The sequence below is a fragment of the Bos taurus genome, chromosome 2 (genome assembly GCF_002263795.3).
Source record: "Bos taurus isolate L1 Dominette 01449 registration number 42190680 breed Hereford chromosome 2, ARS-UCD2.0, whole genome shotgun sequence".
Lineage (NCBI taxonomy): Eukaryota > Metazoa > Chordata > Mammalia > Artiodactyla > Bovidae > Bos > Bos taurus.
Window position 1 is genome coordinate 132,638,299 of NC_037329.1, and position 27,290 is coordinate 132,665,588.

At 47.6% G+C, this 27,290-nt stretch overlaps 1 protein-coding gene across 4 annotated transcripts; it reads right to left on the reverse strand.

Moving 5' to 3' along the window:
- Positions 1 to 6,235: 6,235 nt before the first annotated feature.
- PLA2G5 (phospholipase A2 group V) lies at positions 6,236 to 26,915 on the reverse strand. 4 transcript variants are annotated; one of them, NM_001193052.1, is made up of 6 exons: positions 26,649 to 26,840; positions 14,196 to 14,307; positions 11,936 to 11,985; positions 10,578 to 10,722; positions 7,521 to 7,627; positions 6,243 to 6,818 (listed from the first exon to the last, which is right to left on the reverse strand). In NM_001193052.1, exons 3-6 carry the CDS (start codon positions 11,973 to 11,975, stop codon positions 6,694 to 6,696), a joined length of 417 nt encoding a protein of 138 aa, NP_001179981.1. In that variant the 5' UTR covers positions 11,976 to 11,985; positions 14,196 to 14,307; positions 26,649 to 26,840; the 3' UTR covers positions 6,243 to 6,693. The 4 variants fall into 4 exon arrangements, with proteins under 4 accessions (XP_005203299.1, XP_005203298.1, XP_024833617.1 ...); XM_005203242.5 differs by lacking the exon at positions 14,196 to 14,307 and having other exon boundaries at positions 6,236 to 6,818; positions 26,649 to 26,915; XM_005203241.5 differs by lacking the exons at positions 14,196 to 14,307; positions 26,649 to 26,840 and adding an exon at positions 15,600 to 15,654 and having other exon boundaries at positions 6,236 to 6,818.
- Between the last annotated feature and the right edge of the window lie 375 nt (positions 26,916 to 27,290).

The following is a 27,290-nucleotide window of genomic DNA, read 5'->3' on the forward strand; positions in this document are numbered from 1 at the left end:
AAGCTGAAACTACACTACTTTGGCCACCTGATGAGAACTGACTCATTTGAAAAGACCCTGATGCTGGGAAAGATTGAGGGCAGGAGGAGAAGGGAATGATAGAGGATGAGATGGTTGGGTGGCATCACCAACTTGATAGACACAAGTTTGAGTAAGTTCTGGGAGTTGGTGGTGGACAGGGAAGCCTGGCATGCTGCAGTCTGTGGGGTCGCAAAGAGTTGGACATGACTGACCGACTGAACTGAACTGAACTGAATTAATTATTCTTCTGCTTGACCTTGGGTTGGCAGTTTTATGTGACCTAGTCCAACTGCATGGGCTCAGTTATTTAAATAATGCCATCATGAAGCATTCAGACCTGTGGCTGATTGCAAATATTTTCAAAGAATCAGAGTAAAACAAGAATAAAAAAAGGCTTCAATACAATATTGTAAAGTAAATAAAAAAAAAAAGACTACCAAAAAAAAGGCGGGGGGGGGGGGGGAGGCTTCAAATGGCCATTGTTTAAAAGTTGATAAATTTATTTGACAAGGAAATTTTATTATTTCTGTGGCACCTAACATTTAAAATAATTGAAATCATGACTGATAACATTTAATCAGAACATATCATGCACAGTCAGGACATTGAGAAATTTCTAGGAATTTCATACAACTTATGAAATAATGTTTTACCCATACAAATATAAACTCAGGAAGGTTAAGTATTCCTTCTTGTTTGACAATGCTCTCCATGAAATTTAGCACGGTACATAAACTAAATTATGTTCAACATTTCTCTTTTTACAAGGTGACTGATCAAATCATTTGAGAATTTTCAAGAATCCTCTTGGAAACCTCAAGTTCAGATAGAGAACAAGAAGATTTCATTTAGTATTTGGTTTTGAGAAGGCTAGGATGTCAACAATGTACAAAGCTTTAGCTCTTTTTTTTAAAATGAGAAGCCCAAGTCTCTTAAATAATCTAGGACATAATAATAAAGTTAACATAAACTATAGGAAATTATTCTGATAAGACAAAATATTGGTTCCTAGGCAGATTACCTTTTGCAATCTTTTATTAAGAGCAAACCACTCTTCTCTTCCAAGAAATCTTTGTCATTTTTAACACAGAGAAAACCAAAGTCTAATTTTGTATCAGTGTACTTTTGATATGAAAGTTTAAAAAAACACTATAAGTAAGTCAATTCAGTTTACTCACTTGATCATGTATAAAGTCTGTGTTTTGCAAACCCACAACTTTCTACATCCATTTAGGTTTTGTCCTTTCTTTTTCTCTCTCTTTCTCATTCTGGAACAACTGGTCGACTTATTTTAGGACAAAACTATTCTTTCTTTTTTTCTTAAGAAAACCACATTCTTCATACCTTCTATATTTTTCCTTATCAAAACATATCCTAATTCCTTGCATACATTGTTCCCCTTATTATTTTTAGTAGTTTTATTGTCATATTTTTATAATTTTATTTATTTACTTTTGGCTGTCCTAGGTCTTCATTGCTGAGTGAGCTTTTCTCTAGCAGTGGCAAGTGGGGGCTTCTCTCTGCAAGGTGCGAGAGAACAAACAATCAGTAAACTCACAGGTTTCCGCAGGTGCAGCCTGCAGGGTCAGTAGTTGCGGCTCCTGGGCTCTAGAGCGTGGGCTCAGTAGTTGTGGTGCATGGGGTTAGTTGCTCCTCGGAATGTGAAGTCCTCCTGCATCAGGGGTGGAACCGTGTCTCCTGCGCCAGCAGGCAGATTCTTCACCACGGAGCCACCAGGAAGCCCCTTATTGTCATTTTTTTATTACAATTTTTAGCCACCTGTCTTTTACAGGGAAAACTATATAAAGTGGAGAATTGTGACCTGTCATATACTCGCATGCTGCAGCAGGCTAGTCCATTTTACAAATACACATCACAACTTCTAGAGACATGTTTCTTTACACGTGGTTCCCAACACACAATTGTTCAACTTATAATCTTTTTATTTCACAGTACTGCGAATGCCACATGCATTCAACAGAAACCATACTTTGATCTTTTCCTGGACTAACAACGTATAAATAGTATGATGCTCTCTCGTGATGCTGGGCAGTGGCAGTCGCTTCAGCTCCCTGTAAACACTCAATAAATTGTAAACAATCAATAAACTCACAGCCAAATTCATAGAGCATATAATCGGTAGAGGTTTGAAAAGGGAGCTTTCGGTCAACCGAGAAGCTCCTATGCTGTTAATACCAATGCCTGTAGACTTAAGAACAGAGACACCTAAGGCTCCAACACAGCGTCCTTGTGCCCGGAGCTCCAGTGAAGCTTCTGGAACTTACTCAGGACCTTAGGAACCAAAATTTGTCCTTACTGGGCTTCAGTGGATGTATTTCTGAAGCACTGGCTCAGGAGTCAGACTCATGATTGGATCCCCAATCAGTGAGTCAGGAGTGAAGACAAAGTCTTCAAAGATGCCCCCTGTGGTCTTAGGTGAAAGGTCTGTTGTGGGGGGTAGGGGGGGGGGAGTTCGTCGATGAATCTGATTCTATTTGAGTCTCAAGGCCATAACTGTTAAAGAAAACCAGAGCTGGCCAGCAGTCAAAGCAGGAAAAGCAGATTTTTAATCAAGAATGATTTCAGTAGAGGAAAAAAGAGTATATATATGGAACAGAATTGGAGTCAAGTCCAAATACAGCATGGACAAGTGGGGACTGATGGCCAAGGAGAGGAGGGGGTCAACGGATGGAAAGTGACTAAGAGGCGACACCATGGGGAAGATGTGGGGGCGTGGATTCTTGCTGAAGGCAGCCCAGGATGATCAGACATCACCTGGGGATGGGAAATCTGATCAGATATCCAGGGTCGGGGATTCTCACTCAACTGCCTTATGATTCTTCTTCTGGAGGACAAAGTCCAAGGACAGCATCCCTTCAGTAAAGGACTTAGAGGAGCCTGATAAAGCTTGGGCAGGGAGAATCTCTGCCAGTAATGAAGTAACACCTTTAAAAGGCAGAGAGTGAGTAACACTTTGGAAGAGACTCCCCTACCATAAAATATGAAAAAAATTAATAAACTTTTCAATTAAAAGAGAGACTTACAAGATATACATGTGTTCGGGGCACAAAGGCAGTGATTCACAATTCTGTTCTCATTAGAACATACCTTCATACCTGGGGGCCCTGTCACAAATTTAGAAATATATAAAATCAGGACCACAGCTTGTCCCAGCCCCTGTGGCTGACATCAGCTATTCTCATAGATAACATGTGAGTATGTCAAGTAAGAATTTGCTCAACTTTTGTGACCTGTACAACTTCCTAGTGTCTCCACACCTGACCACTATATGCTTCACCCTGGAGGAGATTTATAAATACAGATTTCTGGTTCCCAGACCAGAAGTGCTGATTCAGCTTGGGGATTTGTGTTTTTAACCAGAGGTGATTCTGAGGCAGCCCTTCTATCTGTCAGTCCCTAGGGGAGCCTTAGAAGACGTGGGATTCACCTGTGCAGAGCTTTCTCCCACTGGGATGAAATGCTTAACCCTTCCTACCCTGAAGCAGTTGTGTGAAGTTGTGGTCTCTGAGCCAGAGTCACAAGGCCCCCTGTATTGGCAGGTGGACTGAGTGACCTCATCGAGGTCTGGGTCCTTTATGTCCAGGGTCCGTACTCTGTTTGCCCTGGTGAAGACGGAGTAGAATCTTGTTGGGAGGGGGCTGGCCTGAAGCCTTAGCCCACCACCTTCCTGCTTAGATGTGTCCTGGTTTAACCCCTTCACGGGGAGTGTTTCTCCGTTGTATGTTTGTCTCTTTCCCTAGACCTAGCTTCTTGTGAAAGAGATTTATATGCTTTTGTTGTTGTTGTTGTTGTATCTCTGTGTCCCCTGGGCCCAGCCATGCCCAGCACAAACAGGAGCTCCATGAGTATGCATTGAAGAACTAACGACCCATGTTTAAGAAGACAAATGACTGGTTCTCTGTGGGGACCCCGAAGAGGAACGATGCCCTCTGCTGGGGAAGCGGGGACAGCTGTCACTTGGAGTCAGCGTGTGAGCTGGACCTTGGTGGATGGGAGGCCTTCCCTGGTGGCTCAGAAGGTAAAGAATCCGCCTGCAATGCAGAAGACCAGGGTTTGATCCCTGGGTCAGGAAGATCCCCTAGAGAAGGAGAGGGCAACCCACTCCAGCATTCTTGACTGGAGAATCCCATGAGCAGAGGGGCCTGGTGGGCTACAGTCCCTGGGATTGCAGAGCTGGACATGACTGAGCGACTAACAGTTTCACTTTGGAGGGTGGGAGAGGTGTGGGGACAGGTGCTCCAGGCTCAGAGCACAGCCCAGTCAAAGGCTGGGCGTGCAGGAACGCACAGCCCCTGGATGGGCTGCAGGGCCCGCTTGTTCGGGGCTCCACATGGATGCTGCCTCTCCCACAGCTGTGGCTACTCCTTCCAGAGAGCTCGCTGGTGCTACCCCAGATGGGACCACCACAGCCGCAGCATTGCCGATCGCTACATCCATTGTGGTAAAAGCTTCGCCGGGCAGCCTGGGAAGATGAGGAGAGGGCCACCTTCTGCCCTAGACACTGACCTCCGCCCGCAGGGCTTGTGTTTGGAGTCAAAACTTTCAGGCTTGGGTTTAGTGGTCCTCTCCCATGCCACATGCCATTGATTGAGTGCCAGCCTCTGCAGTAGGTAATTTAAGTGCATCATATCCTCAAATATGATATCAAAACAACCTAGTGAGAAGGTGTTATTAGCTATTTGACAGCTGAGAGAACCGAGGCTTAGAGAATGAAATCATAGCTCAGAAGGCTCATGGCGAGGAAACACACCAAGCTGCTCTATGCATCCCTGTCTGATCCAAAGCCCTTACACGCTAGCTCCCCGTGATTGAAACTCAGGGGCTTGGATTTCTGTTTTCCAACCCCGTGCCACACCTGTGTTTGTGTCCTGTTCCTTTGTTGAGTAGTTACTGAACATTCAGAGACTGATCCCAGCACAGGCTTGGCGATCCACAGACAAAAGGACCTGCTGCATCACACAGTGGGGGAGAGTGGATACATGTATATGTGCAGCTGAGTCCCTTCACTGTCCACCTGAAACTGTCACACATTGTTAATCGGCTATACCTCAATACAAAATGAAAGTTTAGTATTAAAAAAGAAGCTTGGTCCTGATCTAATATTTGAAGAGAAGATGAGGGAGTCAGGTATCAAGCCCCACGGGAGAAGCATTTATGAGGTTTCATATAATTAAGGCTAAGACATGGAAGCCACTTAGACATCTGCAGCTTCAGAGCCAGGCGGGTCCTGAGCGGTCACGTGAACAAGGGTTTCTCAGATGGTTTTGACGGCAACCGTACAGTGTTATAAAACTGACACCTGGACCCAGTCCGCCCACACGTACACGCCCAGGATAGAAACACAAAGTGCTGGACCAGCACTTTATGACTTGTGCTTTATTGACACGAGCATGCACACACACGCATGCACAACAAGCCTGTGCACACATGCACTCCAGATGCAACCCTCTAAACGCATGTCACCACCCACCAATGGAGGGGGCCATGATTAAAATGATCTCTCAGACCTGCACTTGGAAAGCTGAGATCAGGAAGGTCAAGAGGCCTGCCCAAGGGCACCCAGGATATATGCAAAGTCAGACTAGAATCCGGTGTCTAGTTGCCAAAGCTATGACTAACCTAGACAGCGTATTAAAAAGCAGAGACATCACTTTGCCAACAAAGGTCAAACCCACAATAAATTTTTAAAAAACTCTAATTTTTCAATGTCTTGTTCTGGGAAATCCCAGCATTTCCAGCATTGTGGGAAAACCTCAGCATTCCCAGGTGCATCAAGATAGCTTTGGGGTTCCCAATTTACATCATAAGAAACATTACAATTTCTTTAAAAAAAAGACCAGAAATCAGAGAGGTTGAGTAATGAGCCTGAAACCACACAGCTGGAGAAGCCAAGCTGGCATTCAAATGAGGTGCTCTCTGGCTGGAAGCCCACCATGGCACAGTTGTCGGTCACCTTCTCCCCACCCACCAGAGGAAGAATGAGGTCCAGTGCTTGGCTCGAGAGGATCCCCGAGGCTTAATATGAACCCCAGAGAAGGATTGGCACTCATTCCAATCCTTCCCATCCCAGGAAGCCTTCTAGTTACTAATCTGCACCTTTATCCTCTGGGACAGCATGGTTAACACTGAGTCTATTGCCCCCAACAGCCAAGAAAGAGATGCAGGCAATCCCCCATGGTGGGGGAAATATCTGTGGTTATTGTTAGTCTTGAAAAGGAATTTTATTTAATATCTCTGTAGCAGAATTATGGGAGTCACTTTTGATTCTACTTGAGTAAAAATTCTCTGCAAGTTGACAGTGATTGTGGAACTGAAAAGTTAACACATCCCAGGAAAGCCACCCTCCTGGGGAAATGAGACTGATCTTCAGGGATGAGGAGACACATGGCCGGCCTGGAGTCAAGGGTGAGCTTTCAGCACCAGAGCAGGTATTCTTGCAAGAAGGCCTTGGCCTTCTTGATCTAGTGACATGAGTCACTCTCCTGGGACTCGCTGGTGGCTAAAGTGTGGGTGTGGGGGTCCTCCAAGCCCAGTGGGACCATTGAGACTCCAGACCTGGAAGCTCCCTGGGAAGCCCAACAGAGCAGGTGAGCTCCATGCTGTAGTGAGGGGAGCAAGCTTCCTGGCCCAGGAGGAGCTCTCTGAGGGCGACTAGGTGCAGAGGAAGTTGGGAAAGTATTGATAAAGAGGGTTGTAGCTCCTCATGTTTCTTTTCAGGCAGTAGACGAATTTCTGATCGCATGCGCAGAGCTGCTGCTGGCAGCGGGACCCGTGTTCTGCAAACAGGATGCCAAATGCAGGATGAGAAAGCAAACAGACGCTCTGTGACACTGACTCCAGGCTGGCCCTGGAGCAAGATTTCCTGCTAGCCTGAGTGGACACCCCAGTCTCCTTCCTACTCTCAGCCTGAGGAGGGATCCCAGCTTCTATGCTGAGGGTGCATCATCGGATGGAAGGGGCACAGCCACTAGCAGCCCAGGGTGAGGTTTGAGCCCAGGGAGACCCAGCTCCTGCCCTCAGGGAGTCTCCAGTCTGATGGAGAACACAGATACCCTCCAGAGTTCCCAGTGTGATGGTGGAGACAGCTCTGGCTCTGGAGAAACTCCAGTTCTCAGAGAGGAGAGGCCATCCCCAGATTTAACTTTGAACTCAGATGGACCTGACCTTGAATCCCAACTCTAGCTGTGTGTGCTTGGCAATCCTTTTTGAGTCTGTTTCCTCATCTGTAAAATGGGGACATTAAACCCACCCACAGCAAGCAAAAGGACATATGCAGAGCGCTTGACTCCTACAACATGTTGAGCCTAAGACCCTTCAACCTGTCCTTGGAGGTCAGACACAGCTGCAATAATCCTGCCTCTCTTGCCCCCATCTCTGCCCACCCAGATATAGACTGGCTGAGCTCTCGGGACAGCTGACCTCAGAGACAGCAGGAACCCAGGCTCTTCGGGTGACCCGAATGGAGGCCCCAGCCTTACCGCAGATGATGAAGCCCCACGCAACCCTGTATCTGTAGGCCTGTGTCAAGACGTCACAGTCTTGTGTCTCCATCTGGGCGTAGCAGTGGTCATGCTTCCAACAGCACCTGTCGATGCAAGAGCCTCAGATCCCAAGCAAAGGGCATCTGTGCCTTGAGCAGAAGCCACCATGTTGGTTAAGGTCTGATCAAGAAAGTATCTTATAGTGGCTAAGTCCTTCCATTAGGGTTGCCCCACACTTGTACCAGTTCACAGGCTGGCTCTCTCCTCCTGGGCCCATGGGGAGACTACATTTCCCAGCCTCCTTTGCAGGTATGTGTGGTCACATGACTAGACAGCCTGTCGGCCAGGGAAATGCACAGAACTTCTAGACCTACCCATAGAAACCTCCCACTCTGTGGTCCTCCACTCTCTCTCTCCATCTCAGCAGGAAGGAAATGTCCCAGCTAAGGGCTCTGAGGCCATAGGGAGAGCCACAAGACAGGAGAAACCTGGGTCCTGGAATTGATACGTGATTCACATAGTTAAGTGAGCAAAAACTAAACTTCAAGGATGATAGGCATGGACAACTGTATTTTTTTTTTTAGATTTACAGAAAAATTGAGAAGATTGTACCAAATGCCCCCTTCTACCCCACACTAGTTTCCCCTATTATCAACATCTTTCATGAGTATAATACATTTGTTACAGCGAACAAATGAATTTGCTGGTTGTTGTTTAGTCACTAAGTCATACCCAACTCTTTTGCGACCCCATGGACAGTAGCACTAAGCTCCTCTGCCTGAGGGATTTCTCAGGCAAGAATACTGGAGTGGGTTGCCCTTTCCTTATCCAGGGGATCTTCCCGACCCAGGAATCGAACCTGCATTCCCTGCGTTAGCAGGCGGACTCTTTTCTACTGAGCCACCAGGGAAGCCCAACAAACCAATATTGACAAATGATTAAATAAGCATTAACTAAATAATAACATATCACTGTTGGGTCCTTAATTGTTGAAGTCCATAGTTTTGTTTTTTGTTTTTTTAATTTCCTCAGTGTTTACCCAAATGTCCTTTTGCATTCCAGTATCAGGTACAGACACCGTATCACACGCGGTTGTCCTGCCTCTTTAGGCTCCTCCTGGTCATGGCATTTTTGTCACACCTTCCTTGTTTTTGATGACCTTGACAGTTTGGAGGAATGGCAGTCAAGTCTTTTGTAGGGTGCTCTCCTACTGGGACTTTGCTGATGCTTTTCTCAAGACGGGTTATGGGTGTATTTTGCAGCCTATGTTGCCCCCGTTTTGGCCACTGGGAGCGCCCTTGTTTGGTTCCTATGCTCTTTGACATACTCTCATCAATGTGGGGTTTGGTTTAGGTTTATTTTGTTCAAGGCTTTCCTTACTTTCGGAGAAGGCAATGGCACCCCACTCCAGTACTTCTGCCTGGAAAATCCCATGGACGGAGGAGCCTGGTAGGCTGCAGTCCATGGGGTGGCTGAGGGTCGGACATGACTGAGCGACGTCCTTTTCACTTTTCACTTTCATGCATTGGAGAAGGAAATGGCAGCCCACTCCGGTGTTCTTGCCTGGAGGATCCCGGGGACGGGGGAGCCTGGTGGGCTGCCGTCTATGGGGTCGCACGGAGTCGGACACGACTGAAGTGACTTAGCAGTTCCTTACTTTGGGGCACTACAAAAAGCTCTGGTCCATCTTGCATACTTCCTGCCCAACTCCTTGGATCGGTCATCCATCCAAGAAGCCCGGGGTCCTCTCTTGGAGAAAAGTTTGGGAACCAGGTGTGGGCGCTGGGCGTTGCTTGCTGCTTCTGGAGCATTGTTTCTTTTAGGGCCTTTCAGCTGACAGAGCAAAACACATGTGTGTGTGTACTGACCCATGGATACACACATATATTTACATATTTCTACATGTAATCATCTGCATCTATATTAAATTTTATGTTTAGTTGCTAAGTCATGTCCAACTCTTTCGAGACTCCATGGAATGTAGCCTGCCAGGCTTCTCTGGCCATGGGATTTCCCAGGCAAGAATGCTGGAGTAAGTTGCCATTTCCTCCTCCAGCGATCTTCCCAACCCAGGAGTTGAACCCACATCTCCTGCATTGCAGGTGAATTCTTTTACTGTTGAGCCACCGGGGAAGCTCCTGTACTAAGCTAGCCAGGAGTTTCTACTGAAGTCTCAACTCTAATCCATAATCACATAGAACATTCTAGCTTCCTGTCACTGCTTGTCTGGTCTGTAAACTCCCACTCCATGTGCCCTTCACTTGTGGAAACATCCCATCTCATTATACATGTTTAGCTGTATAAGAATTGGTAACCCTGCAGGTTGTATTTTGCAAAGAGCAATCTCTCCCACCTCACATGTTCTTCTAGAACACTGCCACTTCCCAATCAAGAAGTGGAAACTCGGCCGTCTCCATCTTAAAGCCGTTGTGACTGCCTAGACCAAGAGAGCAGCAGAAGTGATGCAATAGCGTCTCAGAGGCTGAATCATAAAAATGCCATGCTCTCTGGTCATGCAGCTCCAGACCACTCCCCCTGGGGACCCGAGAGTCACCGGGCTGTGGGGAAGTCCATACAGCCTTAGAGAGGCTTAAGGGAGAGGAACTGAGGCCCCTGGCCCATAGTCTCAACTAAGTTCCCAGCCAGTAGGCAGCAACAACTTGCCAGCCTTAGGAGTGAACCTTCTAGAAATTGGATCACCCTGCCTCAGCGGGGCTGCCCAAGCTGAAGCCAGGTGGAGCAGAGACAAGTCATCCCACCAAGCCTTGCCCAAGTGGCAGAACCTTAGCCAAATAAATGGCTGTCATTGTTTTAAGCGACTACATTTGGGGGTCTTTTTTTTATGTAGTGGTAAGTCAACTGATACATTAGCCACTGAGATTCTGGAAGTTACTGGATACATCTTGGGCAAGTCAGTTAACCTCTTTAAGACCCCGTTTTCTTATCTATAAAATGGTGCTTAAACGCTCATATTTCAGAATTGATATTGAATTAAATGAGATCATGTGGGAACAGAGCCTGGAGCCTAAAGGGAAGTTATGACAATTGGCTCACCAATCAGTCCCATCCATGGGGGTGCCATGACCCCCCCAGCCACAGTAACAGCCGTAGAAGCCATAGTACTTCAGGGCGGGCTTTCCAGTCACCTTCTCAATCATCGACTTCAGGTCCAGCAAGCTCCCTGGGACAGCAGGCACACCTGAAAGACAGCCATGTCCCCGGATGAAACCCAGGCATGCCTGCTCCCACTTTCCCGCATGCTCCCACCCTTTCTTTCACCTTGGGGCTTGGAGGGACCAAGATGACCCTTTTTTATCCTTCCCACTCATGAGAAAGGAATGAGAAAATTGAAGGCAAACAGTGTAGAGGAGGGGTTAGAAGTCTGGATGTGGAGAATGAGCCACTGGGTTCAGGTCCCAGCTCTATCGCTAATGCAGAGTATCACTTCATCTCTCAGAGCCTCAGTTTCCTCATCTGCAAAATGGGGGCCCTACAATGAATGCCTACCTTTTGGAGACACCATGAGGGTTGAAACAAGGTAAGGTATGTACTTTCCAAGCACAGTGACAGACACATAGTGAGTGACCAAGGAATATTGGGGATAATGAATATGGTATCCATATGCAGTAGGCAGAAGGCACTTCCTTTCTCTCCTGATGACACACCCCTCCCTCCCTGAAACGAATACTATTTGAAGCAGGAGGCACAGAATCCTAGAACAGCGTGGGACCTGCAGGGATCTCTGAAGCCAGCTCCCTCATCTCACAGATAGGAAACTGCAGCTCAGAGGGGCGGGTGCCTTGCCCAGGGTTTTACAGTGTGCCGGAGGCCCTCTCCCTGCACCTGGCCTCCCGCTCCTCCTGCAGTCTCTAGGGATCTGGAAAGGCATCAACAGGACAGCCTGTCAGAGGCTGTGTGCTTGGTAATGTAGGTCATGTAGGGGTTGTAGGAGAGACCTAAAGCCGAGCTCCCCTACACTGGGCTGTCACCTCTAGGTGGGAGGTAGGAGCAGGTGGGGTGTGCAGAAAACCTGGACAGGCCTGAGCAGAGAATGTCCAGGATCGTGGAATGGAGTATTGCTATAAGAGTCTTGTTTTCTGATAGCTTTATTTTTCTTTTTATTTGGCATCAAAGTAAAATATCTGCCTCCCACATCTACAAGCCCCATATCCTCCACATAGCACCATCTATCCACATCTCCTCCTGGGATCCTGCCCCAGCCTGGCCTGTCAGCAATTATCCTGTGTCAAGGATGAGGAAACAGAGGCTTAGAGAGGTGAAGGCTCTTGCTGAAACTGACATGTTCAGGGCAGAGCCAAGATTCAGAATCAAGTCTCCAGGCCCTCTGTGACTGGTCTCCTTCCCACTACCTTACTGTCCACAAGTTCAGGGCTCTCAGAGCAAGCACTTACTACAAGCCAGGAACCAAGCCAGCATGAGGAGGCCCTTCATCTCCAGGGTTCTGGAAAAGAAAACACAGCCCATGACACGCCAATCAGCAGAGGTCCTCATGGCCTATTCGGACCCCGCTCCTGGCTAAGGAGGGCTGCTCCGTGGCCCACTAGGCCCCACCCTCTCATGCTGGGCAGTAAACAGGCAACTGAAGCTTGAAAAGATGAGGCAAAAACCTCAAGGAGTTGACCCAGGAGATCTCTGGGAGGAGAAGGGGCACCCGTGGGGTGTTGTCCCCATAGAGATGGGAGAGAATTTTCCCATCAGAAATGCCCCAAACCCAATTGTTCCTCCTTGAAAATTGTTTTCCAATTATATTTTATGGCTGTGTTGGTATAAAAACAAATGCAATCCAGGCTGGATTCACTCTTCTACATTCATGATATTATATTTATTTTTTTCTCCTGACTTTAAAAGAATTTAAAATTGAAATATTCTTAGGACTTCCCTAGAAATCCAGTGTTGAAGACTCTGAGCTTCCAGTGAAAGGGGCATGGGTTTGATCCCTGGTCGGGGAACTAAGATCCCACATCATACAGTGCAGCCAAGAAAGTAAAAAAATAAAATAAAATGTTAAGAAGTTCTGCTTCTTTAAAAAAAAAAAAAATTAAAGCAGTTTCATAGGCCCCAGGCACTGTGTCTACCTAAAAAATAAGTCAGCCCTGGCTGTGCACAACAGTTATGAAGGGTAAGTATCATTGTTCTAAGGGAGAAAAATGTGTACCCCAAAACATGTCTCTTTGGTGTAGGGATTAATTTAGGCTGGTTATTTTTAAGAAGCAGAAGGTTTCTTTTTACTTCCCCCTTGGCTGCCTCAAGAATTTAGATAAAGAGTCTGTTCCAGGCATAGAGCTATCAGCAGAGACATGTGCAAGAAATCCGGGAATAGGTGTGGTGGGGGAACTTGATGGGGCCTAGGGATCAGAGTCCACCTGTGTTCCACGGTTCTCCGCAGGCCCAGCAAACATTTGGATGCCAAACATTTGCCTTTCCAACTTTGCCTTCTTCCCCTTTGAAGTCCCAAACCACTACACACAACATCCTCTTTGGTCTTTCTCGCTGAAGATGGTTATTTAAGGTAAGGGTTTGGGCCATTTTGGTGAGTCTCTGTTTTCCTGGATCTCTCCCATGTATACATGTTACAAAATTTTTGTTTCATTTCGTCTGTTAGTCTGTCTGATGCTGATTTGATCCTTAGACCAACCAGAAGAACTTCTAGGTTGGGTAGAAGAGAATTTCTTCCTCCCCAACAGTTCCCATTTTGCTAGTAAAGAAATGGAGACTCGGGGACTTTCCTGGTGGCCCAGGGGTTAAGAATCCACCTTGCAATGCAAGCGACTTGAGTTCAATTCCTGGTTGGGGAACTAAGACCCATACGTTGTGGAGCAACTAAGCCTGAGACCACGACTAGACGGTCCGTGTGACACAGTGAAAGATCTCACATGACCCAACGAGGACTGCACGTCCCGCAGCCAAGACTTGACTCGGCCAAATAAATACTAAACAAATTGAACAGAAGAAGAAAAAGAAACAGAGACTCAGAGAGTTGAAACCACCTGCCAGGAGTCACACAGCCGGCAAAAACTGGAGGCGGGGTTCAAACCCAGGCCTGGCGCACCCCTCACTGCTCCACACGTCCTCCCTGCCCAGAGGGGTGTGTTCTCCTTTGAGCTGAGAGGATCGGGGTCCTTCACAAGCTCTACCCCATGGGCCTGGAGACCCCAGCTTCCCTCCCCAGCATCTCCCTTTGGCAAATACATGAATCCCTAACCCAGAGTCCATAAAAATCACGCCGGAAGGCAAGGGAAATTCCTCGTGTCTTGGGCTGGTGATGGATTCTAACTTGCCTCTTAAGAGCTTCTTGCTGATGGCTGTCTGCTTCCCTTTCCTCCTTCGATCCCAAAGCCCTTGTTCACCCAGAGCTGCTTGGCTGGCCTGCAGTCTGCTGGGATTCCACTCTGATGCCCTGCCTTCTCTGATCTCTCAGTTCAGTGATCACTCTGCTGGCCCTCTGCCCCAAGCCCCTGGCACCTCCCAAGGCCTGGCTCCAAACATACAACCTCCATCTCCGAGGGCTCCCAGCTGCTGGGCTGGCCTCTGTGTGTCAGCTTTAGTCCAGAAGCTCCTCTGAGTTCCAGGAACATTCCTGGGGGTTCTGTCCACCCACAGCTTCTGCTCTGAGAGCTCTAAACAGCCAATGAAGATGACCCTGGACCCTACCTTCCAGGCCAATCTTCCTCACTGCTTCCTGGGGCTGTGGTAGAAAGTGGACGCCAGCTGCCATGTACCGGGCAACTAAGACATTCCAGACACCGTCCATGTCCCCTTAAACCTGCCAGTGGCTCCAATGAGTGGGGACTGTCAAAGCTGCTGGTGTGGTCTACCCTCTAACAGTCATTTGTTGAGTGAGAGAATACCCACTGCTGATTTTGCAGATGAAGAAATGGAGCCTCAGGAAGGGGAAGTGAGATGCCCAAGGATTCAGCCTGGGACCATGACTCTATCCTTTGACTGACCCTCCTCCACTGCTTCCAAGCAGCCTCTGTGTATTAATCATCTTGCTCATTTTCTGTATTTCATGATGCTTTGACATCTTGGGGACCTTGCTAGGCTCAGCCCCTCCAAGACTAGCTGATTCTTAGATAAAGCAAAAGGCTTTTCTGTGAACAAGGCTTTGAAATGCAGACCAACAGATCCTAAACTCCCTTGTCCAACCACCTCCTCTATGTCACTCTCACACTCTGAGCTACTATATCCCCTGGCCTGAATCACCCCAGGGCCAGGACCAGACCACCAGGGATCACCCCTACAGCTTGAAGTCTGCTGAAAGTGTGCAAGCTGGCCAGTCCTCAACTGCTTACCCTGCCCTGTCTTGCCTTCTCCACACCACCCAGGCCAGGTTTTCCCTCATTTCTTCTGCCTCCTGAGAAAACCCTGGTGCTTCCCCTGTGGCCCTGCAAGGTGCAGTGTGTCCGCTTCTCTCGGAAACTGTAACAAACTGTCTCTCAAATGCAACCATCTCCTGATCCGTGGGCTTCAACATACTTGAAGAAAGCCAAGATCCTAGCTGCACATCCGAACATCTTGGGACATGGCTCGGCATTGAGGGAGCTGTACCAGGCCCCACAGAGAGGGCTCTGAACACTCGCAAAAGATGCTTGACGGAGAAAGTGGCAAAGGCTGGAAAAGTGGACCATCCGTGAAGCCCAGGCTCCAGGAGGAGGACGTGGGGTTGACTATTTTTATCAAGCAACCACGGAGGAGAATGAGCGAAGCCAAGAGATAATTGTGGAGTGGAGCAGAGGCTGCGGTAATGAGAAATGCGGAGAGAGGAGACAGCCTGACAGAAGCATGGACACGTGGGGGCCGGGAAGCGGCCGGGTCACCGAGGGGACGGGTTCTCCAAGTCCACGGGCAGCAGCCTCCCTGCTCCCAGGATCCTGCCCCCAGCCCGTTCCTGCCTCTCACCTGACAAGGACCATCAGCGCTAAGCCCCCGCTACACAGATGGTGCTGCTGGGACCTTCCGACGCCTGGGGGAGGCCACTCGCCCTCTCACAGCCCCTCCCTCTGAGTGCCCTCCCCCACCGCCTCAGGCCAAGCAGCCCCCAAGGAGGCTCCTCACCAGCGACACCTTCTCTCTGGTCTTGGGCTGGAGCAGAGGCAGGAACTGGGCCCAGCTGGTTTTAAGGGCCTCCCTGCCCACTTCCCACACTGCCTGCGTCAACTCCAGGCTTCCTAGTAACACACAGGAAACCTTACTCCACCCCTCAAGACCCCTGGGGATTTTTTTCCCTCTCTGTGTAGAGAGGCAGCTATTTCCTGACCCAAAGTCAGGGGTCTGGATGGCTTTCAGGACAGACATGGAGGCCACTCATGGTCAAGGTTCTTCTCCAGCAATAGCCCATTTTTCCCTGACATCCCCCTGCCCACACACGTACACACACACACACTTTACTGAGAAGATGTGAGCTCCTTCCTCCCTCCGCCCTTGACTCTTTCCTCTCTCTCTCCCACCATGACAGCAGCATCAGAAAGAAAGCCCCTCCGTGGACCCTCATGAACCCTTCTCTTCCCAGGACCTAGACAAAACCAGCACCATGCCCTGGAACCCCGCAAACTCATCTCAATATGGAAGGTATTTATTGAGTGTCTACTCCCTGCCAGATTGTTGCTGGAGACCCACTGTGAATAAGACAGACACCCAGCCCCCAGGAGCCTCCCTTCTGGTTGGGAAATATAAATAAATACAGTGTGTCCAAGGGCATTACCTTCCGTGGGAAAAGTCCTCTCTGTTCTTTCACATTTCTCTTTCTGCCTCTTTTCCTCCCTCTGCCTACAGGTATACACCAGCCTCTTCACTCTAAACCAAACGAAAGGAAGCCCCACCCCACCCCCGAAAAAGAAAACATCCCTTGCTTCTGCCGACCTCTCTCCAGCTTTCTTTTTCTCCTAAAAACCAAAACTCAGGACAGAGACACCTCTTCTTGCCCATCACCTCCTCCCTTCTGAACCCCTTGCACCTGCATTCTGTTGCATCCCTAAGACAGCAGCCAAGGGTCCCCCCAAACCTGGTCTAGCCCAAGCTTGGGCTTCTCCCAAATACTCCATCCCACTGACCACCTCCTCCTACTTGAAACTCATTCCCTCTGGTCTTCAAGAAGCCACAGTGTGCCCTCTGCCCTCCTGCGGCTCACCCCCTGTCTCTGTTAACCCTCAAATGCAGATGTTTTCAAAGGACTTGCTCCCCCCTCTCTACCTCTCTCACAGGGTGGGTTATCCCTGTACAGGGATTAAGGTCATATTTATACACAGATGTATAAAGAAAGCTGAGCATCAAAGAATTGATGCTTTTGAGCTGTGGTGTTGAAGAAGACTCTTGAGAGTCCCTTGGTCTGCAATGAGATACACTCAGTCCATCCTAAAGGAAGTCAGTCCTGAAGATTCGTTGGAAGGACTGATGCTGACGCTGAAACTCCAATATTTTGGTCACCTGATGTGAAAAACTAACTCATTAGAAAAGACCCTGATGCTGGGAAAGATTGAAGGCAGGAGGAGAAGGGGACAACAGAGGATGAGATGGTTGGATGGAATCACCAACTCTACGGACATGAGTTTGAGTAAACTCCTGGATTTGGTGATGGACAGGGAGGCCTGGAGTGCTGCAGTCCATGGCGTCGCAAAGAGTCAGACATGACTGAGCAACTGAACTGAACTGAACTGTCCCCAAAATCCCTGGCCGCGAAGCATCTGGCACTAACTCTCACACAACAGTAATCCTGCTGCTAAGTCACTTCAGTCGTGTCCGACTCTGTGCAACCCCATAGACGGCAGCCCACCAGGCTCCCCCGTCCCTGGGATTCTCCAGGCAAGAACACTGGAGTGGGTTGCCATTTCCTTCTCCAGCGCATGGAAGTGAAGTCGCTCAGTCATGTCCGACCCTCAGCGACCCCATGGACTGCAGCCTTCCAGGCTCCTCCATCCATGGGATTTTCCAGGCAAGAGTACTGGAGTGGGGTGCCATTGAGTGGAGTGCAAATGACTGAATTCACAGAGGAGAAAGGACAATGTCAGGTCAAAGAGCCTGAGCTGCCCATCAGACAGAGAAGTCTTTAAAACTGAACGTCACCTCTGACTACTCATGTCGCCTGACCTCCTGAGGTCTCAGTTTTTCCATCTGTAAAACAGGACAATAACAGGAGCAACTTCATTTTATAATTGTGATTTGATGAGATGAGACAGGCAGAGGGATTCAGCACAGTGCCTGGCATCTAGGAGGTATTTACTGATCATAACTGCTATAAATATTATTGCTGTTATGTCTTTCCACTAAACTGAGAGCCCCACGAAGGTACATTCTGGGTCTGCTTCATTTCTGCACCCCCAGCATCTGGCACATAGTAGGTGCTTAGGTAGCTTTGTTGAGTAAATGCATGACTCCTCTGGCTCTAGCTTCATTCTCATCGCACTCCCCAAGCCCACACTTTAAAATATAATTATTAAATATATTTTATAATTATATAAATAATATTATATTGGTTTCTATTTATATATAAATTATATTTATATAATGTCCTGCAGGAACCCCAAAACTAAACTCACTGTGTCCCCCATGACTCAGCCCCTCCCACCTCCCCATCTCTGGTAATGGAACCAATCATTCATGCTTCAGCATTAAAACACTCAAAACACTTCAAGTGGAGACTTTTGAATGCAAGATTCTTCTCTGGTTAGTTTCTGACCCCAGCACTCAGAACAAGACGTAACCCATGGTAGGGTCCACAAGACATGTCTGTGGAATGAATTAAAACCCCGTAAGCATGCTGGGCACTTGGCGTGTCTGTCTCATGAAGTCTTGCCCAGGGTCAAAGACCTGGACAGCCGTTGACACCCAGATACTGTCTTGCCCTGAGGCCCTGGGTGGCTGAAACACCCCTAGTCTCATCAAACTATTTGATGCCCCCCAGGAAGCTGGCACATAGAATAGGATTGCCCGGGACTCACTGCCAGAAAGTCTACATTGAGTCTTCCTCCTCCAGGAAGTTTCCCCTGATTGCTCCTTCTACAGGACATTTGCCTGTCTCTGCAAGGTAATAGAACTCATCACACACACTGTCCACTTTGGTAATTCCTGTTGGAAGAAATGACAAGGCCAACAGCTCAGGAAGAAAGAAGAGAAGAACTCAGTATCAGTGAGTTTCCATAGTGCCACAAGCAAAAGACAAGTTTGGTGTTCATGACCTTGAAAGTGAAAGTGAAAGTCGCTCAGTCGCGTCCGACTCTTTGCAACCCCAAGGACTATACAGTCCATGGAATTCTCCAGGCCAGAATACTGGAGTGGGTAGCCTTTCCCTTCTCCAGGGAATCTTCCCAACCCAGGGATCAAATCCAGGTCTCCTGCATTGCAGGTGGATTCTTTATCAACTGAGCCACAAGGGAAGACCAAGAATACTGGAGTGGGTAGCCTATCCCTTCTCCAGGGGATCTTCCCGACCCAGGAATTGAACCAGGGTCTCCTGCATTGCAGGCGGATTCTTTACCAACTGAGCTATCAGGGAAACCATCCATGGGATTTTCCAGGCAATAGCACTGGAGTGGGTTGCCATTGTCTTCTCCAATTCATGCATTAACCCTCACAAAATCGTGTGGGGGTACAGTGATTCCATTCTGTCAGTAAGGAAACTGAGGGGCAGATGTTAGTTTGCCCAAGGTCACACCTAGTAAAAAGTAGAACCAGACTCTTAAGCCTGTCCTGTCACTTAAGTCCAAGAATTTTCCATTACACAAAGAGGTTGAAACCCAATAAAGACATAGTGATCGGGATTTTCCCAGGACATCCACCAAAGTGTCACATGATTTCCTTATAGACCAGATGGAGAAGTGAAAGCTGATTTAGAGTTACAACCTCATATTACCAGTAACTGATGAGTCGAATTGGATCTTTGGTTATATAGTTTCAGCCCAGGGCAGTATGTAACCCTTGGAAATGCTTTGCTTGTCTTATAGAGTTCCTTTTAAAAAATGGAGTTAATAGCTGATGTATAAACATTAGATCTCAGCCTGAGATCCAGATTTCCAGCTTCTGCTTAAAAGATCTAGCAGTCCTGGCTCTGGGGTTGAGAAGTGGCCACACCCACAGACTGAACATGTGTTTGACTTTGCCGTGGTGGTCTTCCCCATTCCTTCTGCCCACCCTGACTCTCAGCTGCTCTCTGCCTGGTGGGCTCTCTAAGGGTTTGCCATAGAACTCAGTCTTGAGTTCCATCCTCTCCACATGTTCATCAGCAATGGGACAGGGGGTGCCTTGAGAGCAGAAACCATCTCTTCCACAATCGTGTTTCAAGTGCCGAGTTCAGAGCCTAGTACTTAATAATTGCTCAGTAAACACTGTATAAGCCCCTTAAAGGAACTCATCCCAGGATGAAGAGATTACTGAAGGCCTTCTGAAAGAGGAGGTGCCTTGGCTGAATCTTTAAGAGTAGCTTGGAGAGCTTGGAACTTTGTGCACTGCTGGTAGGAACGTAAAATGGTACAGCTGCTGTGGGAAACTGTGTACAGCAACCCCTTAAAAACTAAAAGTTCAGTTCAGTTCAGTTGCTCAGTTGTGTCCGACTCTTTGCCACCCCATGAATCACAGCACACCAGGCCTCCCTGTCCATCACCAACTTCCAGAGTTCACTCAGACTCACGTCCATCGAGTCAGTGATGCCATCCAGCCATCTCATCCTCTGTTGTCCCCTTCTCCTCCTGCCCTCAATCCCTCCCAGCATCAGGGTCTTTTCCAATGAGTCAACTCTTCACATGAGGTGGCCAAAGTACTGGAGTTTCAGCTTCAGCATCAGTCCTTCCAAAGAAATCCCAGGGCTGATCTCCTTCAGAATGGACTGGTTGGATCTCCTTGCAGTCCAAGGGACTCTCAAGAGTCTTCTCCAACACCACAGTTCAAAAACATCAATTCTTCGGCGCTCAGCCTTCTTCACAGTCCAACTCTCACATCCATACGTGACCACTGGAAAAACCATAGCCTTGACTAGATTAACCTTTGTTGGCAAAGTAATGTCTCTGCTTTTGAAAATGCTATCTAGGTTGGTCATAACTTTCCTTTCAAGGAGTAAGCATCTTTTAATTTCATGGCTGCAGTCACCATCTGCAGTGATTTTGGAGCCCAAAACAATAAAGTCTGACACTGTTTGCACTGTTTCCCCATCTATTTCCCATGAAGTGATGGCACCAGATGCCATGATCTTGGTTTTCTGAATATTGAGCTTTAAGCCAACTTTTTCACTCTCCACTTTCACTTTCATCAAGAGGCTCTTTAGTTCCTCTTCACTTTCTGCCATAAGGGTGATGTCATCTGCATATCTGAGGTGATTGATATTTCTCCCAGCAATCTTGATTCCAGCTGGTGCTTCTTCCAGCCCAGCCTTTCTCGTGATTTACTCTGCATAGAAGTTAAATAAGCAGGGCGACAATATACAGCCTTGACGTACTCCTTTTCCTATTTGGAACCAGTCTGTTGCTCCATGTCTAGTTCTAACTGTTGCTTCCTGACCTGCATATAGGTTTCTCAAGAGGCAGGTCAGGTGGTCTGGTATTCCCATCTCTTTCAGAATTTTCCACAGTTGATTGTGATCCACACAGTCAAAGGCTTTGGCATAGTCAATAAAGCAGAAATAGATGGTTTTCTGGAACTCTCTTGCTTTTTCGATGATCCAGTAGATGTTGGCAATTTGATCTCTGGTTCCTCTGCCTTTTCTCAATCCAGCTTGAACATCTGGAAGTTCATGGTTCACGTATTGTTGAAGCCTGGCTTGGAGAATTTTGAGCGTTACTTTACTGGCATGTGAGATGAGTGCAATTGTGCGGTAGTTTGAGCATTCTTTGGCATTGCCTTTCTTTGGGATTGGAATGAAAACTGACCTTTTCCAGTCCTGTTGCCACTGCTGAGTTTTCCAAGTTTGCTGGCATATTGAGTGCAGCACTTTCACAGCATCATCTTTCAGGATTTGAAATAGCTCAACTGGAATTCCATCACCTCCACTAGCTTTGTTCATAGTGATGCTTTCTAAGGCCCACTTGACTTCACATTCCAGGATGTCTGGCTCTAGGTGAGTGATCACACTACTGTGATTATCTTGGTCATGAAGATCTTTTTTGTACAGTACTTCTGTGTATTCCTGCCACCTCTTCTTAATATCTACTTAATATCTACTTTTAATAAAATTAAAAGTAGAGTTACTAAATGACCCAGAAATTTCCTTCCAGGTATGTGTCCCAAAGAATTGAAAGCAGAGTCTCAAAGAGATATTTGTACAGCCAGGATGATAGCAGCATTCTTTACAATCACTAAAACATGGAAACAATCCAAGTGACCATGGACAAGTCAATGAACAAACAAAATATGGCACCATGCAATGATATTCAGCCTTAAACAGGAAGGAAATTCTGAAATAAGTCAGTCACAAAAAGACAAAGACGGTATGATTCCACTTATATGAGATACTTAAGAGTAATCAACATCCTAGAGACAGAAAGTAGAATGGTGGCCAGAGTCTGAGGGAGGGAGAATGAGGAATTAATGTTTAAAGGGTGCAGAGTTTCAGTTTTACAAGATGAAAAGAGTTAAGAAGATGGATGGTGGTGGTTGCACAACATTATACACATACTTAACGCCGCTGAACTATGTACTTCAAATGGTTAAGATGGTGAATTTTAGGTTCTGTGTATTTTATCACAATTTTAATTCCATAAGGCGCCATTTTTTTCCCTGCATGGTACTTATCATCGTCTTTTTTTTATTATGTTGTATGCAGTTTATTATTTGACAATTTTTTCCTTTTGCAAACCTATAGATGATTTATCTAATAACATTTAGGTACAAATAATGAAAATTCTATATACTTGAAATGATTTCATATTCACTGATCATAGTTCTCAAGATTAAACCAACAAATCATAGAAATATTCCAATGCAACAAACTAGTAAACTGGATTTTTTCTTTTATAAACTTCTGCCAGTTATCAACATTCAGCTAACTTTAACTTCTCCCATTAACTTAGCAAAACTTGAGTAATTTAGCAATTTAGTAATTTCTATTTAGCAATTTCTCATGTCCATTTTACCTTTCTACAGCTTGGCAGTGCTTCCCATTATCTCTAATTCTCTTTGACGCATTTTTTTTTTACTTGTTTATGATGTCTGTCTCCTACCTCTTCCACAAGAGAGCAGGAAGATTCTCAGTCTTGCTCTTCATGACAGTATCAGCTGCTAGCACAAAGCCTAATACTTATGTGGTAGTCAGTACTCATTTGCGGAGTGACAATGATTGGATGGATGAATCAGTTAAGTCTGGAGGCAGTAGCAGCTCCACTGAATTTCAGCCGTGACATGAGTTGGCTACAAATAAAGGAACTAAAGAGCCTCTTGATGAGGGTGAAGGAGGAGAATGAAAGAGCAGGCTTAAAATGAAATATTAAAAAAACAAAGATCATGGCATCCGGCCCCATTACTTCATGGCAAATAGGTGGGGGAAATGTGGAAGTAGTGACAGATTTCCTCTTCTTGGGCTCTAAAATCACTGCAGATGGTGACTGCAGCCATGAAATCAGAAGACATTTTCTTCTTGGCAGTAAAGTTAAGACAAACCTAGACAGTTGAAAAGCAGAGACATTAGTCTGCCGACAAAGGTCCGTATAGTCAAGGCTATGGTCTTCCAGTGCTTGTGACAGCTGGACCATAAAGAAGGCAGAGCACTGAATAATGATGCCTTCAAACTGTGGTGCTGGAGAAGACTCTTGAGAGTCTCTTGGACAGCAAGGAGATCAAACCAGTCAATCTCAAGGGAAATCAACTCTGAATACACGTTTGATTCAGGGCAGAAGGAGAAGAGGGTGTCAGAGGATGAGATAGCTGGATGCCATCACTGACGCAGTGGATGTGAACTTGGGCAAACTTCGGGAGATGGTGAGAGACAGAGAGGCCTGGCATGCTGCAGTCCATGGGGTCGCAAAGAGTAGGACACGACTGGGTGACTGAACAACAGCAGTGAGTTGGCTGCTTGCCCTAAAGATACACACAGCCAGCCCTGTCTTGAGCTGTTACACACGTAACAGACTCAACTTCAACTTTCACCAAAACTTTTGCTAAAAATGCAAATCCAAACACCTACTTGATAGCAAGAATGCGTTTTCCTTTATCTTTGAAAAATCAGTTCAACTATTTGCTGTCAAGAAACATTCCCTGAACTAGCCTTCCTCTCTGACTCTGTTTCTGTCGTTCGCTCCACCTGGCGTGTTCTTCACCCTCCTTTTCACCTGGCAAAGCCTACTTGTTCTCCCATGCAGAAATGGCCCCTCTTTTTTGGAGGCAGAAGAAACCCTAGGACCACCTGTGGCTCTGAAGACCCAAAACCTAAGACCCAATGTTCTAGGCTCATAATCCTGAGGTGCTCAGGATTCCAGGCCATTCCACTTGTTTTCAGCCCCAACCCAACCCAGCAACCACTTCCTGAGCCGTTCCTGTGAGCAGAGCTCACATGGAATGTGGCAGTAAGGAAGTAGATGCCAAGCTCAATTGAGAGGTCGTGATGCGACCCCTAACTGTTAGGATCCGGTAGATGAGGACAGGTCTTTAGAATGCCAGTGGCTCCCAGCAGAACATCTGAACTCCTTCCCCTGGCTTACAAGGAGGGGCTGCCTCTTCCAGATGCCTTCCCTGATACCTGCATGGCAGAACTCATGGTTTCCCCTTCTGTTCCTGGGTCAATTGTCCTAACCTCTGTGCTGCCGAAGTCAGAAGATCTGTCTCCCCATCAGGCACGTGGCCCCTCATGATCTGCTCACCCCTTTCCAGGCTTGCCTTGGGTCCACCCAAAACCCAACGCATTGCCGGGAAGAAGACTGACGCCTCCCCTTTCCAGTCCGCAGTGCGATGGCCCTCTCTTCCTCCCTCTTGCCCCCTCCCTCTCTCTTCCCCCTTCCTCCTCCTTCCCTTCCTTCCTGTTACCCCATCCACTTTCTTCTCTTCCTCCACTCCTACCCCTCTTTCTAGACTTCCCACACTTATCATTCAGTCACTGTTTTGTGAACACCTATTGTGCTGAGCTCTGGTTCTGGGGCAGAGCAATGAACTAAGACAGATGAGAACCACACCCTTGTGGCTCCCATGGACTTTGCATTCTGTAAGGAGTGGACAGAAATAGACAGTCAACAAGAAAAACACAGAATTTGTTAGGTATTGATAGACGCTATGGAGAAAAAATCAGGAAAGGAGGAGTGGGAGTGGTGTGTGTGCGTGTGCGCACGTGTGTTGGTGGGAGGGGGCTCGTGGTGGTAGTAACCAGTTTAATAGGGTGGCCAGGAAAGGACTTACTACAGAGGAGACGTGAAGGAGGGGAGGGAGGGAGCAGGCTATAAGGAACCTGGAGAAGAAGTTTCCAAGTAAAGGAAATGCAAAGGTCCTGGAACAGAAGCACGCCTGTAAATTGGAAGAATAATAAGGAAATCAGGTGTACCTTTGCTAAAATAAAACCTTCTGAACCCATTGCCTTGCCCCAAGCTGGGTAAGTTTCCTGTCTCTGTGCTCTCTCAGCAGCCTGCAAGCTCCCTCGTCATAGCATCAGCCACACTCCATTACAACGTCTCCCCACCAGACTCTGAGCAACTTGGGGACTTTTCCTTTGACATTCCAGCACCCAGCATAGGGCTTGTGCTGTGCTTAGTCGCTCAGTCCTCATGTCGGACTCTTTGCAACCCCATGGACTGTAGCCCACCAGGCTCCTCTGTCTCTGGGAATCTCAAGTAAGAGTACTGGAGTGGGTTGCCATTTCCTCCTCCAGGGGATCTTCCCAACACAGGAATCAAGCCCATGTCTCCTGTATCTTCTATTCTGAGGGTGGACTCTTTACTCACTGAGCCATCAGGGAAGCCCTTAAGACATGTTTATTGACTGCCTAACTGAATCAATCAATCAATCAATCAATCAATGAACAAATTAGGCTCTATGAATCCTTGAGGGTGTCTTATTCATCTCTACCCCTGGCAGCATCCAGGAACCCAGAAAAAAACGTGTGCTGGATGACTAATAGGAACAGCTAATGCTTATTAAGAACAGACACCATGCTAAGTTTTTTATGTGGCTTAGTTCATTTATCCTTAAAGCGATCCTCTGAGGCAGGCACAACTGTCAGATGCAGTTTGCCCATTGGGACCATGAGGTTCAAAGGTCAAGATATGGCTCACCCAAATCAGATAGCTGGTAGGTGGCAAAGCTCTGCATTGAACCTCGTAAATTTGACACCCAAAGCCATGTCTACTTAACCCAAAGTTAAATTGCCTTCCAGAGATGGTGGCCTGGGATTCGAGGGAGAAAGGGCTAGGGGGAGACAGAGGAAAGGAGAGGAAAGACCTTCCTACAAGGGCGAGGAGTGGCGTCTTCCCCATCTCTGGTCTTCTCTCCGTGAGCACCAAAGTTTCCGGCACACAGAGGGTGTTCAGTAAAAGTTAAGGAATGTTAAATAGTTGTTGATGATTCATTTTCCCAAAGAGGAAAGTTTTGTGTGGTTTCAGTTAAAAGAAATTCTGTCAGATTAACATGAACACAAGTCCCAACTTGAACCCTGTGGTGATAACCCTGCCCAGCTTTGCCCCTAATCTTAGGAATGAGCTTCTGGGTAACCTCTGTCTGCTTTTAGGTGAGGCCTTGTCTCCTTAAGAATGACACAGCTTGGGACTTCCTGGCAGTCCAGCAGTTAAGGATCTACCTACCAATGCAGGACACACGAGTCTGATCCCTGTCTGGGAAGATCCCACGTGCTGAGGGAAACCAAGCCCGTGCCCTACAACTACTGAAGCCTGTGTGCCCAGAGCCCATGCTCTGCAACAAGAGAGGCCACCACAGGAAGAAGCCCCCGCACCACAACTGGAGGAAGCCTGTGCACAGCAACAAAGACCCAGCACAGCCAAAAGTAAATAAATAAGATTTAAAACATGAACGACACGGCTCACGAGGTTTGATGCATTCTGGGTAAAGGACCCCACAGCCCAAGGGATCTCCCCTCAGGGTCTGTGCCCTGCCTGCCCCTCCCAGGGACCCCTCTCTGGCTCCTCAGATGCCACTTTCTCAGTCTCTCCCACTCCCGCTGGTTGGCTTGCAGTCCCCTGGCCCACCACTGACCTCTCTGGCCTGGCCTCAGCTCCTGTTCTCCTGAGCAGCCTCACTGGGCCGCGTCTAGAGCCCCAGGTCCTGCTGGCTCCCCACTTCCAGTCACAGCACTGGGGTCCAAGGGCTGCAGATCCCAACAGGTTCTAGGCCTCCAGAATCCGAAAGCCGCGAATGAGAGGGTGCAGTGAAGGCAGTCCCAGAGGTGGGGAGGAGGAATTTCTGCCCAAAACCAGCCGGGCACCCCTCTGCTCAGCCCCCAGCTCTCCTGGCAGATGCAGGAAGTCCAGCAAAAGCCTGGAGCCTGGGACTGGCTCTCCTGCCAAAGGGGCCTGGGCAGTCACCCAAAGAATCCCAGCAGGGGTAGATGTGAGTCCTGAATTATTCAGGTCATGGCCTTATCTGACTGCACAGGCCTTGCTAATCCCCTGAGCCTGGAAGGATCGCAGCCACCTCGGCCCTGAGCTCGGAACTTTCTGCGGGATCTGACAGTCTACTAAGTAACCTGACTGTTTGCATCCTTGGGCTCCTCAGTCTTGATGGAGGCGGGAGCCTGGACCCAGATCCTGGGGATGGGAGCCTAAGAAAACATGTGGGCAGGAAAGCGATCAGAAGGGAAAGTATTGAAGCAGTCCAGGAAGCAAATGTACTTCTTTT

Bases quoted from the DNA above. Each gene is read 5' to 3' on its own strand.
- PLA2G5 (XM_024977849.2), bottom strand. The intron at 10,723-11,935 runs GTAAGTGCTTGC...GCTGTCTTTCAG, and splicing joins GGCTTGGTTCCTGGCTTGTA to GTGTGCCTGCTGTCCCAGGG. The intron at 6,819-7,520 runs GTAAGGCTGGGG...TCCTGTTTGCAG, and splicing joins GTGGGGCTTCATCATCTGCG to AACACGGGTCCCGCTGCCAG.